At 38.1% G+C, this 14,869-nt stretch overlaps 1 protein-coding gene across 2 annotated transcripts in view; it reads right to left on the bottom strand.

Moving 5' to 3' along the window:
• Positions 1-1,157: 1,157 nt before the first annotated feature.
• Positions 1,158-14,869, bottom strand: part of ARHGAP21 (Rho GTPase activating protein 21) — a 111,642-nt gene continuing 97,930 nt past the window's right edge. For both annotated transcript variants that reach the window (XM_030239133.2, XM_030238987.2), the window contains 13 exons: positions 13,890-14,174; positions 12,741-12,805; positions 12,511-12,659; positions 10,883-11,022; positions 10,642-10,797; positions 10,455-10,533; positions 9,939-10,012; positions 9,763-9,852; positions 7,715-7,840; positions 7,480-7,521; positions 7,047-7,152; positions 5,264-5,295; positions 1,158-3,737 (listed from right to left, as the gene is read on the bottom strand). In XM_030239133.2, coding sequence (XP_030094993.1) covers positions 2,004-3,737; positions 5,264-5,295; positions 7,047-7,152; positions 7,480-7,521; positions 7,715-7,840; positions 9,763-9,852; positions 9,939-10,012; positions 10,455-10,533; positions 10,642-10,797; positions 10,883-11,022; positions 12,511-12,659; positions 12,741-12,805; positions 13,890-14,174 — 3,078 coding nt within the window. In that variant the 3' untranslated portion in view covers positions 1,158-2,003. The remainder of the gene's footprint in view (positions 3,738-5,263; positions 5,296-7,046; positions 7,153-7,479; positions 7,522-7,714; positions 7,841-9,762; positions 9,853-9,938; positions 10,013-10,454; positions 10,534-10,641; positions 10,798-10,882; positions 11,023-12,510; positions 12,660-12,740; positions 12,806-13,889; positions 14,175-14,869) is intronic.

Genomic DNA, 14,869 nt, shown 5'->3' with positions numbered 1-14,869 from the left:
AAATTAACCCATCAAAATGGCTGTCAAAGCAGAGGAAGGTGCAGACCCCCAGGCTCCCCTGTGCACCTCCCCTCACTGAGAGACCTCTGTGACTTCCTGTGGATGCTCAGCACACACTGACAAGCTTCTGAGACTGATGATGGGACAAAATACAGCTCCAGTAAAAGACAATGTGTACTCACTGATGAACAGCATTAGAGGTGTCACAGCACTGTGTTCTGAAAGCCCAGTCAGATGTTCAAGTACACTTTACTGCTACAACTGAAAGCAAACCCATCCTCAGTTCCTCTGCCCTTCACAAAACACACCCTGAACACTGCTAATGCACCCACCTCCTGTCTGCTCCGGGAGAAAAGACATTTTAGTTTGCATGAGACCACAAGAACATGGCTCATTTCTATGGGACCTGGTATTAGATGCACCCAGTTATGTGGGGAGAACTTTCACAGAGGCCAACTGTTGTATCTGGGACTTTTCTTCACAGCAGCACAATTTCTGTGATTTCTCAGAAGGATCAAAACTACAGCAGAACAAAGCACAGGACTGTAACAGTCACTCGGGAAAGAAATGAGGTCTGCCTAAAAGCACAGCAGCCAGCACATCCCAGTACCACAATTCCTTCTCCCTGCAGTAACTGGGCACGTTGATAGAGGTTTAATCCCCTGCCAAGCAATAAACAGTGTGAGACACAGGGACACCCAAAGTGATGAACAGCTGCTTTGTTTTCAAGGTGGTGTGGAAGAACATACAATAAAAAAATGTAACTGATAGAGTTCATATACAGATGAGTTTTTAGGGTAGAAAAACATGGTTTTAGTTAAAATTATAAAAAGTCTAAGACCCAAACTACAGTATTGTCCTGACTGGCAGATACTAATGTTCATTCTGACTTTACAAAACCTGCACATTAAACATAAACCCACTTGCTACATACCTTAGAATCAAATTATGTATAAAGATGAAAATATTTAACCAACTGCATCTCTCTCACCTGCTGACCTGCACAATGTGGCCCCACAAACAAAAGATTAATGAGAGGTGTCCTTCATCCAGGAGGAACTGCAGGTTTGGTGATCCCAAGTGCAGTTGCTGACTGCAACTTATAAACGTGACATTTCAGAACCGTTCATCAGAAAGAATTTGAATCACACAAAGAGTCACCAAAACAATTTTATTTCCAGTGTTTAAGTGGGTATGCACACAGGCATGATACAGGTTTGGATTCATTAGGTCTTCATGCAGAATTATATTCTCGATAAAAGAAACCAGTTCCATCCAGTATCCACTATCTACACGCCTATGTTACAACATTTATATCAAATCTGGTATCTGAAGAAAAGATACACATGTAATATGTACAGTTAAGTTACTTATTTTACAGAAAGATTAGAAATTCAAGTCACATAAAACTCAAAATCTGTATTAAAATTGGAAATATAAAACTCCAATATTTACTGGAATGCCTAAGGAATGGAAGCTCTGTAGCCACCTGTGTTAACATTTGTAAAATGTAATGAAATTCATTAACAGTAAAATGCATTTATTTGTTTGTAATAAGTTTCTCTAATTTAGCAATATGGCACCCTAACAAACCAAATGAATTTATAATGAGGCACTTGTTAGTGACTAAACCAAAAGAACAATTTTCCTGCATACTAATGCCAGGCCAACTCTCAGTCAGAAAACCATGTATACACTACACAGCATGTTGCATCAGATGCTTTGTTCAACATTTGTATGCAGCCATCAAATATACTTTTTCTTAAAATATATATATATATATACTTTAACTTTAGTGTTCTTCTGGCTGTGGTAATGCCCTGTGAAGACGTTCCACAGAGCACATTGATGAAACCAGCCCAAATGAAGGCTGCATAACAACAACAGTACAGGAAAAAAATATTTATATATGTACACACACACACGCACACACACACACGCAGAGTTACTGGGAAGTGTGAGGGTAAGTTAATGAATTGCTGCAGTGGACATTTCTCCCCATTTCAAAGATACTGGTAAAATCGAGATCTGACCACTTGGGTCCCAGACAGTTTATGAGGATGGGCATCAACTGCTGGGCTGAAGTTGTTTTTGTTCATGTTCTGATAATTTTCACCATTTACCTGGTCTGGTGGCTGAAATGGTCCCGAAGGTGGTGTTCTATTGATTAAAGTCAAACTGCTGGAAGAGCTGCCTTCATCTGCCTGCATCTCTGCAGATGAGGGCAGTTCTACCTTTGATACCTCTGCTAAGTTAGTGTTCTCAAGTCTGGGCTTTCCAGTTTCACCCGTATTAAGGTCAGTTGTGCTAGTGCGTAAACGTTCTCGTGCAAGCCAGTCCGAGATCGAGAGGTCCTGGGCTGGACATTTTGGCTTCAACCGAGTCACAGCTGAAAGCTCAGATTCTCTCTCTCTACTTTGACTTGGTTCTTGAGCTTTCCAAGCATTCAGGACACTTATTTCAGCAAAATCCCTCTGCCCTCCAAGTGTGTGCCTTCGCCTGATATTCTTTCTCTTTGCAGTCTCTGCAGAGTTAGCTTTCTGATTCCCAACTCCAAACATATCATCAGCAGATGATTTGAGTCGCAGCTTTAACCTGTCTGTAATCTTAAGTCTCCACGTAGGTTCTTGTTTGTCAGCCTCACTTTTGGCTGATGTAGCTAAACTGCTTGTAGATCTTCCTTTTTTCATGATGTCAAACATTTTGGTCACAGTAGGCAAGTCCTTCTCACTCTTTGCATCCCCTGACCCCTCACTGTCCGTTTTGTGCCGCGCAGACTTTCTCCTGGAGAGCGTATCACATTCAATAAGTTTGTGTGAGCTAAAAAGTCTGCGACTCTCTAACTTTGGCGTGGAACTTCCCTCAGTACAACTTACTTCACTTTCTTCAGAGTTCCTCCGACTGGTCTTTACCACTTCTGGAACTTTCCCTTTGGACAGCCTTTCGGCAGCAGCGCTGGTGGCAAAGACAGGGAAGTCACTTTCACTGTCCGTCTCCATGGGACGCCCTTCGCTGATCAATTCGCTTCTTTCATCATCTGCATCTTCTCCCTTGCTTTCTGTCACTGACTGCACCTCAGGGCTCAGCATACTGGCATCTAAACCAGTCAGATACATAGTAGATGAAGTAGTTGAGTAATCTGAGGTGATGGAGCTGACATCAGCTGCTAAAAACTCATTGTGTTTAATTTCAGGGCTGGCTACTTTTTTGCATGAGTATCTGTGCTGGGAAGCCTGGGAGGAAGTGCTTAGCATAGTGCCAGAGTCAGACACTGTCTCCTCAACCTGGGAGGAAGATTGTGACATAGGCATTTTTGGGCTATTCTTCTGCACGGTTTGCAGACAGTTGATATTTGATGATTTTGTACATTTTTCATCGTAAGGCAGTGAAGGTTCCTCTGTCAGGATATTTTCTTTCTTTAATGACTTCTTTTCATCCTTTATAACATTCACATCTTTTTTACTGCTGTTCTCTTTTTCCTTCAGGACAAACATCCTTTGTTTTCTCCCTATCTCTCTCTCTCTTTCATATTCCCCTTTAGCTGTGTTCTCTTTTGCTGTGTCACCACGAGATTGTTCTGCAAGCTCCTTCTTGAAAAACACATTATCCAACTCATCCTCGGAGCTGCTTGGTTGTGGTTTCTCTTTAGTTTTTTTCCTCTTACGACTAGCTGCTGCAAAAATGGAGGACACAAGCAATTCCTTGCTATACTGGTCTTTTCCAGAACCCCAAGAACCCTGTAAAAGAAAGGGAGAGGGCATAATTAAAGTCAAAAAGCCTGAAACAATTTAAAAACACATCCTAAGCTTCACAGTAGAAAGTGCATCTTCATTCAGGAAACATTTACATGCTCCTTCTGGTAGTTGAAATGACATTGCTCAATAAGTCCATTTCCTTCCTGAGCATTCCACTTTTAATCTGAGTCCCTTCCACTTAGCCAAGACTGCTTTCTGTATACTAGTATTTAGCTTTTGACTGACTCATAAAGCAGACCCCATTACAGTAAGAAAACCTTCTCAAGACTGGTTTGCTACTGCTTCACAGATGCTTCACAATCCCTCCTTTCAAGGTCTTACCTATTCAAAAAGCCTAGTTGCTCCATTTTTCAGTTCATCTTTCACCTTTCAGAATGAGTTTGTAAATGGTGGTACCAATTAATTACTGACAATAAAATGAATGCTACTCATAACCAGTTTAAGTGCAGAAAATGAAAAAAAAAATCCTTATTTTAGAGGAACTTTTAAAATGGCACAGAAACAATAAAAGTACAAGCCAAATTATTCCATTTTATGAATTAAAAACTATTTTCAATACTCTAACATTACCACCTGGCCTCTTCAAAGCTATGCACCTTTCCTACTTAGAGCCTCACTGCTACAACAGGCAGTGTGATGTGGTGCCCTGGAGATTGGGCTGTTTTGAGGAAATAGCTGAGCCACCAAACATCCTCACAGAGCAGCTGTGTTGGCATCTCCCAATGAAGCAGAAGGATGCTCTGAGTCCTGTTCCCAGCTCCAAGGGGGCATCAGTGCCACACCTGGAATGCAGGCCAGCACAGAGCTGTGCCATGGCCTCACTGAGGTCAGCTGTGTGCTGCCTGTCAGCCTATGCTACAGACACCCAGTGTCAGAACTACTGAACAACAGCCCAGGAGACAGAGGCTTGTCCACATGAGGGACAAACCACGTGTGTCACATGAGGGCTTTGAACGAATGGCCACCTTCCTCCCAGCACAGAAACACTTCTGCGGGAGATCCTGCAGAACAACCTTTAACCACTGCCTTTGCCTTCCTCCTAGAGAAGGAGCTATTGCCTCCTGCAGATCAGGCTGAATTCTAAGTACAGTTAGAATTAGTTAGGTTAGTTATATTTCTCTATTTCTCAGTGAAATAGAGGAACATAAATACTCTCTATGAGTTAGTACTATGCCAACAACAGGGAGCATACTATATACATTTAGTACGTTTTTTTATATATATTTACCTCTACTAAATAAGATGCAAAAAGGGGGTAAGGTAAGTGGCCACCATTGTGAGAGCTTGGAACAAAGCTGTTGCTGTGTGCATCTGACTGCTTTGGTAGATGCAGCTAACTGCACACAAGTCCTTTCCCATTGTAACACTTCAAAAAAGGTTATGAGAAAACAGTACTACCACTTACTCAAGAAATTCTACATAAGCTCTATAGTACACCTGCATATCAGTGATTTAATAAGGGAAGCATCTAACAGATTTCAGATATATGATATGAGAAAATTATTTACCTTAGATTTTGCTGAGTCACTAGTAGCTGAATCTGTGGAAAAATTCAAAAAATTCTGCTCAGTTCTGCGCAACTTTTTAATTGTTGCTACAGACAATGCTGGACTTATGAAAAAGACAAGCACAGAACAAGATGTGAAGCAAATTAAAACCAGAACAGAGTGAATAGTCAGAGCTCACAAAGATGCAAGCTGCACCACAGAAAGCCACCGCCATGAAAGGATGCTGTGAATTGTAGGCAGAACCAGCTCAATGATAGGAATGGCAAAGGAGCCCTGTTCTTCAAAATAAAAAACAGAAACACTAATGTTTATTCGATGCTTTAAGTATACAGCCCCTGCAAAACCGCAGCTGAGAGACCTTTTCAGGATGGCACTGTGTACTCTCCTGAGATTCAGGATACACAAAGCAAAATTGGGTGTCTTTGTACAGCTGGCTCCCTAGGTACAAATCATGGTTCTTGTAGTCATACTCTTTTTGTCAGGTTTTAAAGGAATTAAGTCATATTTTCTGTGTAAATCCCCAATTATCTATCTCTCTCCACCTCTTACTACACACAGGTAAAATTTTATTTTTAAATTGTCTGGATGTCAGCAGCTACCAGTTTTGTACTTTCCCACAACAAGCGCTTTTATGAAATGAAAAATGGACACCATAGTTTCACTGTCTCGCAAAACCCAAGATTATACAATTATAAAGGGGGTAGGAAGGGGCTAGCACAATGACTAAAAAACATGAACTTGGGACTTTCTCCCTGGGAAGAAAGAGCTGAGCCCCCTGCCACACCCCTTTTTGACACATGGCTAATGCTTTATGACTAGAAAGACTGGTAGACCATACCATGCTATTTCTCCTCAGGGTCTGCTTCAGAGATAACAAGAAACAGCAGAAAAACTTTTAAAAAGTAGCATTGATCTGTTTAAAATACTCTTAAAAGAAAATTTACAGCACAGATCAACTTGGGGTTTTTCCATTTACAAGAAACGGGGATTTCTGCAGACAAGGCAGCTACAGTGTGGGCAACAGTCCTCCTTCTTCCTACAGTTCCAGTTGTCCATCAGTGACATCACAGAATCCACTAATGACATCACCGTGTGATAGACTCCTCCCACTTCGCCTGTTACAACATCAGTACAAAGTGACTGTTTCAGTAAGTGCTGAACGACCCTTTGAAAACTGAAACAAAAGCTAGAGATGAGGGATAACATTCGTGGGATACAACATGCTGGGTTAGTGCAATAGTAGAGTGAAGGGAGGAAGGGAAAAGTCACCAAAAAAGAGCCTGTAATGCTTATCCTTAGCCACAAAAGAGGATGGCATTTATAAACAGAAGGAAACCAGCTTTAGTATAAACATACTGCAACATACTAAAGTGTCCATCACTTGACAAGAAAATATAACTCAATTTTTTGCATTCCTAACGTTGGCAAGTAGCAATATTAGTACACCACTGAAGATCAGTCTTTCTGCCATCACAACAAACCACTTTATAGCAGCGTATCTGCTTGACCTCACGATGATGATTGTATGGATACTGTGAATAAATAAAATACTATGTGCAAGCCTCATCTTTTCATGATTAAATTCCTGTTAGACAAAAAAAATCTTCTAAACTGTATCATGCATGACTATCAACAATTCAAGTCTTTAAAGAAATGTTAAATGATCTTTTGGAAAAGAGGAAAACATTTTATTAGTAAAAGAAAATAGGAAGAAAGAGTTACACTGAGTTAACAGAGTAGGTTATTCTAGCCTATGGATTAACACTGTCCAGGCAAGAGTTACCTGATACGTCTCCAGGAGATACTCCCGTTCTTCCAATGTTGGTGAGTAAATGATCTATGTTTGGCACTGGCTGAGATTCTACAGTGTTTTCCTCCTGAACTGCTGTCTACAGTTAATAAACAAAGATCTCTTCATCATCGTTTCACAAATAGTTCATTATGATTCAACAGCATTTAGAAAACTGCATTATTCACCTGAAGAACACGAGGAAAGCGTGTCCTATTTTCCTTTACGCTTTTAAAATAAATGCATGGCTTGCTTTTTAAAAAAAGAATAGAATTCATTACTACAAGGACTGGAGAGCTAAAAAGGTGCTTCTGAAGAGCAAACCATACAGCGACATAGTAAAAACTATACAGGCTTTCTAGAGGCAGCAGAAGCAGGTTCTAAACTAAGGCAGTTAGAATACAAGTATTTATGCCATAATACTTACAAGAGGTTCTTCAGCATCATCTTCTGTGAAAAACCAGTCATGCTAAAAGTTAAAATAAAAAAGGTGAAAACCCCACGGGAAATTCAAAACCCAAATGTGGAACAATCAAACATAAGATTTTACTGCAAGTGAGAGTTTGATGGATAAATACCAGACCCAAACTGGCCCAATGAGAGAAAAGCTGGTAGATCTGTGCACGATCTTATTTTTTCAATAATGAAATGTATCCACTTACTTTTTGGATGAGTGTTTCTACAATTTTATATTGGTCTGGCATGTGGGTAACCATGTGTGTCATGTTATCATCAGATGTCCTCACAAGTGTTGGACCAAATACTATTGCCAGGTTTCTTGGTTCCATCTAAGAAATGAAATATTTCCACATCATACATTTATAATGAGAAAATACAGTAATATGGGCTTAGTATATTAATACAACACTATTAAAATATATGAGAACCATTTAAAATAAGGACATAAAAGACTTTTTTTAAAGACTTAGGTAGGATATTACATTACAACAAAACTCTCCTATATGCAGCTGCAATAAATATACAGAATGTTTCTGCAATTCAGAATTCCAGCCTTCTTTAACCTACTGCAAGCAAATGGCTTCACAAGCACAGAAAACTCAAGAAGCCAGACATAATCTTTACGCTTTCAGGGGGATCTTTTCTTCTTTCCTTAAAGAAACACTGATGCTTGGAAACACTGATGTTTTTAGAATTTTTTGTTTTGTAAAAAGGCATTGATAGTTCCCAGTTTTTCTCCTGAAAACATTTATATGACACACACACAAAATTAAGCTGGTAGTCAAATACTGTATTATATCTGCTGACAAAGACCTCATTCAATTTGCACCAACTTCAGAGGAGGTGGCAGAACAAACATCATGGACCCAAGACATCTATTTGTGAGACAGGCTCGGCATTGTGTGATCAGGTCACTACTTTAGAAGTGAATTAAGTATATGACTCATGTTATATCTGTGGCAAAGAATTTCAAGAAACAGCAGCAGAACTTACCTTCTGTTTTTGCTTATTTCTTTTAAGTTAAGAGTTTACTGTTCTCGTATAGAACAGACCAGTAATATAGAGGAGGCAAAGACTTTGTGCTTACCAGAAGCAAGTTGCAAACATGACACAAACCCCCAGTGCTCTCTCGAACTGTGTCTTTTGACAAGGCACACAATTGTAACACCTCACTGATCTAGCCTTATATATTCAAAATATTAACAGTATTTAACAACATTTATACAGCCCACCAAAACCATAAAATGATGGGGAAGCTTCCTTTAGGCACTGCACTTAAAAATTACATTTACTATAATTTCCTTATAATATTGTCTGTAATTTCACTAAAGTTTATAACCTGTTGAATTTTTTTTTTTTTTAATGAACACACAAACACTTTTCTTTCATATTTAACTGGAAGGCATTATTTGCAGAACCTACCATACTCACATCAACTGATCTTTTAAATTATTTAAAATGATTGAAATAATTTGGCAACAGGCTTTTCCATATATACCATCAATTATATCAAATTTTATCCTGTACCCTGAACATTGGTAGCCAAGCCATCAGGTTATCTGCCCTGAGGTAAACATCCATAAGCACACTCATATTATAAACAGCTTTTCACTCAGCTACCCCTCCCTCAGAGCTGAAAAAGGGGGCACTATTATTAGCATTTACTGGAAGACTACAGCATTCAGGAGCACTTAACACCAACCACCTCTTTCCCACCCTATGGAAATTACAAAAAGTTATACTTAGTAGTGGAAAAAGATCCAGTAGTGATGAACTACCACCATTTCTATTACGAATTTTCCTTCTTAAAACCAGCCAAACAGCACCTATAGGTTAATCACTCAAGTAACTATAGCAAGTCCTAGTCTTAAAAATCTCTGAAGCATCCAGAAGCCAAGCTTCAAAGAAAGCTGATGTGACAACTTCTGTCAGCAGGTTCATTCACCTATGCCCTGCCCAGGCACAGTCTTACTGGGGTCTAGACTGGATTACAGGAAATTTAGACTTGGGATAAATTTAGGATGCAAGGAGTTAAAAAGACTGACTACCAACCTGAATAAAATTAATTTAACACTAAATGAGCATATTGTGCAAGAGTACTTAGCCTATTACAAAAATTTTCTGCACATAACAGCACTCCCCACTCCCCAGTTTCATCTACAACAATAAATCATCACCTTAGGAATGATTCTGCACAAAAATAATACTTAATGAGACAAACCAAAATATGTTATATGTTTCTTTCTAATACCTTGTTTTTTTCTGAGTTCTCTGCTACTGTCTTCAGGTGTGCAGAAAGAAACTTGAGAGTCTCATAATGGTGTTCAGGTAAATCATGAATCTGAAACAAACAATCAATATTCAGAACACTGAACATTTAATGCTATTTTTGTAGTGCACCTACAACACAACTGATTTTTAGTTTACCAGTCTCTTCAGTGTTTTCAGACGCTCAACAGGATCTTCTTTTCTATTGGCATCTATAAAATCTGCATATTTGTCTGTTAAAAAAGCAGAAATTATATATGAGTTTTTAGATCTACAGATGTATGCATATACACCCCCATCTGCCACCCTTGAAAACTAGCAACATAAATAAAAGAATGACCTCTGGAAGTCATAAATTAGCCCATTATATTGTAAGTGTATGTTCTGTATGACAGTAGGGGGGGAAAAAAGCCAGCTTTTACTGAATACTGCAATAATAGAAATGAAAGTTTTACTCTTTTAGTTGCATATTCATAATCCCTTCACATCACTGAAATTATATTTACACATCTCATTCCTAAGATGATCACCATGACTCCCTACTCTTTAGGAAAAGCAACATTTAATGCAGAGTGGGGATGACTTCCCTAAATTTTCTCTCAAATCATCTGAATGTTGTAAGACAACTGTTCAACTGCAATTCCTAAAGACAAAACTGCAGTGAAAACCACCTACCATTGGTGAAGAGGGGTTCTGGGAGCTTTCGGAAGAAGGATTTCAGCAAACTGCTGATCACGTTCAGGTCACGCCATTTCTATGTGTTTAAAAGAGAAGGTCAGACATGCTTTATATTTCTATGATCACAACAACAACCAAAGGTTTTGGGGATTTTAATATGAAAATAGTGTGATTAAAGACTTACATCATCATGAACATCAATGTCAGTCATTCCTTTGTTGAGCTCCTCTTGCATACTTGAGATGGCAGCATTATTTCCAGGCACTCTGTAAATACCTGTGTACTCAAGACCTCTTTCTTCAACCAGTTTGCAGCATATATCAACAATCAGTGGAATATACTGGAAAAAAAAGAGTTTTATAGATAAGTAGGTGATTTAAAAGGTATTTTACATTCCCAATGAAAGAAAAATTCTACTTCCATACTTTGTTGGTATGAGCTGGAGGGCAGTCATCAAGTCTAACACCAAATGTTCCAACAGCAGAAGGCTTCTTTTCAAATGTCTTCCTCATAATGCTTGGAATGCCCCTCCATGTCCCTTTGTCTTTTGGTGGGCTTGTCTCATCTTTTTGTTGTTAGGACAGTGGGAAAAAAAAAGAAAATAAAGAAGAAAAAGAAGAAAATTCATGCCACAAAACTGACTGTAAATACAGGTAACAGACTTGCAAAGAGCAAGTGACACCTGCTGCGTTTTCAGCTTTTACCAGCCTGGCTTTATGCAGCAATTAATTAAACATCAATCTGTCTTAAACACAACTTCTGTTACTATTCTGTGGTTCAAAAGATAAATGTGAACACAATCACACCCCAGACTTAGAAAAGCAAGGAGCTGGATGCTACTGTGGTATTTCATCATTCTAAGACTAAAAGTAGATAAACTGCTAAATTTAAACTTGTTATTTATATAAACTACTAAAATTTTTAAAGATTGAAATCTACATTTAGTATCACAACATTAAGTCTTCATGGATTCACACTGCTGCACAAAATACCCATCAGACTCTAGAGCCATGCTCACACTTGTGCAGACTTAGTCATTCTTGCAGAAATTATCAGATTTTAGTCACCTCTGAGTAATTCCAAACATTACTCACTTAAAATGTTCTCTATCCAAAAATCAGATTAAAAGTTCAGTTCTGCAATTCCTATTTATCTTGCACTGCAAGTCATCTAACACAGTAAATACTTCTCTCTTATTTCTGGAGATATTCTTTCAGTAGATTTGAGATTAACCCAACATGTGCAATTTAGTTACAGTTGTAGCTTTGCAGAAGCAAAGGGACGTTTTTTGGCAACAAAAAACAGAATTCACTGATAGCTTAAATTCAAGACTGAATTACTCCAAAGTGGTTGATCAAAAGTGGTTGCTTGACCAGCTGCCTGAATTTGTACACAACATTTTTTAAACAACAGTCTGATGTGAAGTACTATATGTCTACACACCATGTGGGAAAAAAAAATGTAAAAAAAAGAATAAGAATAAGAGAATTAAAAAGAGTAGACAGTGACATTATTTGATGGAGCTCAGATACTGATTCAAGTCTGCAGTGCCAGCTCATCAGACTTTTTTAGAATTCAGGAGGCATTAATTTTGTCCTGGAAAAAATAATACAAGTTCACTCATGTGTTTTAAAAATTAAGACAAAAAAAAATCTGTTCTATACTTTGGAAGCACTTTAGTGGAAAAATTTACCTTATCAGTTCTGAGTCAGCAGGAGACTGAAGTATGAATTACACACAAAATTATTTCCAAAGCTTGGCAAAATTTTGTACTCAAGAAGCTTAACACCTATGTTTACTACTGTTAGCCCTACATGGAGCTGAAGGAAAAAATCCAAAAAAACTTCTTAAGAGGGGACTAAAATAGAAGTTTCAGGATCCAAGATTAAGTAGTTCCTAGAAATGAGTGATTAAAGCTGCAGCTTAAAACCCCTGGGCTTAATACATGGTTTGCATCTGTACATTCATGAATTCAAAAATACCTGAGAATGGCACCTGGATGGCCTTACACTGGGGCAGAAGGGAACTAAAGAAATACACAAAACATACAGACCTTTAGTGAGAAGCTTCCTTTCTGTCTCATCCTTAGGAGAATGTGGACTCTGAGTCCTCTGTTCTGCTTTAGTTCCAAGGAGAGTCTGTCTGATACTCAGACTCTGGCGAGGTGTTTTGGGAGATGGCTCTGTTTTGCTGCTTGAAGAACTGAACAAGAGAGACTACTTCAGCTGAAAGAAGCTAAATAAAAACTCTACAAAGACCACTGGCAACATATAATTCACCCACCTCATCATTGTACTGTACTCTTTAATCCTTCGACTAATTAGATCTCTACTAGTAACACCAGTATCCTAGAAAATAAATTGAGAAAGACTTTATTATCTAATAAAATAGGAAAAAAAAATCCTTTAAGAATATGATTAAGTCTTCTGGTAACCAAATAGGTATAGAATTCAACAATTCAGTCCACTTAAAAAATACCCAGACCCTCAACCAAACATCCTAGGAGGCAGTTCCTGAGAACAGTAAAGACAAAACTCTGAAAAACCACAAGGAAAATAAAAGTGAGTAATTATGAATCAAGTACTGGTATTTACAGGGGGTTTTTTTCCAAAGCAGTATGATCTAATTAATACCTCTTAAACTGAAAGTGAACTTAAACAGAAAAAATGCAAGTAAATGCATATTACTACTCAAAATATTCTAATCCTGTGCACACACAGTGCTTAGAAAACTAATTGCTACTACAAATACAGCTGAAAAAGAATGAATTCAAATCCGCTTTTTTATCTATCTGTGTAATACTTTGGATAATTATTTTGAATCTGAGTAGATGTGCATGACCACAGACATGAAAATATTCCTCTGCTGCTAAAACTGCAATGAAAACACAGTGGACAATATTGGGACAGATATTGATACCTTATGTACAATAGCAGCTATTTGCCTTTGGCAATAAGCATTGACTTAATTCAGAGAAACAGCAGGTTTTAATCAGAGTAACAGGCTTCTTCAAAGTTTCATTTTTTAACTACTGAGAAACTCCTCACACTGTACTACTGCACACACTCTGCAGTGCAAGTCTGAAGAGGGACCACACTGGTCCTAAATCTGCAATTAGCTTTTAAAAAGCTTAGGTATTTTTGGCAGATCAATTTACTATAAAGTGTATAGTAAATCAGATTTAGTCAAATCAGCAACAGCATTAACTAATTTATTTCAAACATCTGTTTTCTGATTATGATTACATCGACTTTTTTTAACTCTACTAATTTACTCAGTATCCTTCCTTTCACCTCATTTTCCTGTTCACAGTTTGGTCAACTGGTTAATTAAAAGTTAATTCTTCTGTTCAAGTACTAATTACAAGAAAACAACACATTTTTAATTACAATGCAAAAACTACAACTTCTACTTTAAATATTATACAATCACCTCATCATTTAAGTTGCTGTTGTCTTGTATTGCTTTAATCCACGCTAACATATTATCTCTGTCCTCAGCCTGAAACAGATACTCGCGGTCTGATGTGGTGAGTCTGAATACATTCTTCCTCTTGGTTTCACAGTACGAGATGTCTATCAAGCAAGCATTGATGCTTATAGGTTGTTCTTCCTCAGAGAGGGTCACTTGTTCCTTTTTATCCTTGTACAAATAAAGTGAATGACCTCGAAGAACAACATACAGTTGCTTCCATGGCCGAATGCTCCCACCAACTCGCTGAAAAAAGTAACCAAGGTGTCAGATTGCTTACTTGTTACAGTGCCTCTTTCTGGATTGCCAAACTACCTCCAGAAGTTTTACGAAGAAAAGCTATCCACCTGGCTGGCAGAAAGACTACACAAAGTGGGATTCACTAATTGCTCTCCACTGGAGGAGTGAATTGCTCCATAACCTGCCCTCTCAGAGCACCCACTGAGTGTGAGTTCACATGTGACAGTGGGTAAGAAACAGAATGAGACCAATTCTGGTCTGGTATTTAGGGAACTCTTGCCCATGGCTTTTAAACAGCCTCCAAGTCAGAATGGCATTTTCATACAACGGAAAGTCCAGACACCCAATTTTCCTTAAGCATTAGTCTGTATTTGTGCAGAAGGTTAACTTGAACTCAACTCTACAACATTCACAAAAATTACAACTTTTTTCATTATTAGGAGAGAGGAAAAAAATGCAACTGCACCTACCAAGGGACTGATTCCTATTATTTAATTAGTCATTAGAAATTAGTTTACTTCAACAGATGCTTTGAAATGTAAAATTAAAACAGTCTGGAAAGCAGTCTGTAGACAAAGTTGATGAATTGACTGAAGTCAATTTCTAACTGATCTAAAATTTTTATGTTCTTATTGATATTAACCCCTCAAAAAAATTAAAAAAACCTAAACACGAAGGCTTGAAGTTTCTTTTCATAGTTT

Source organism: Serinus canaria, chromosome 2 (genome assembly GCF_022539315.1).
Source record: "Serinus canaria isolate serCan28SL12 chromosome 2, serCan2020, whole genome shotgun sequence".
In the NCBI taxonomy this organism is placed as follows: Eukaryota; Metazoa; Chordata; class Aves; order Passeriformes; family Fringillidae; genus Serinus; species Serinus canaria.
Note: the sequence above shows the minus strand (reverse complement) of the source record. Positions and strands in the feature narration are given on the sequence as shown.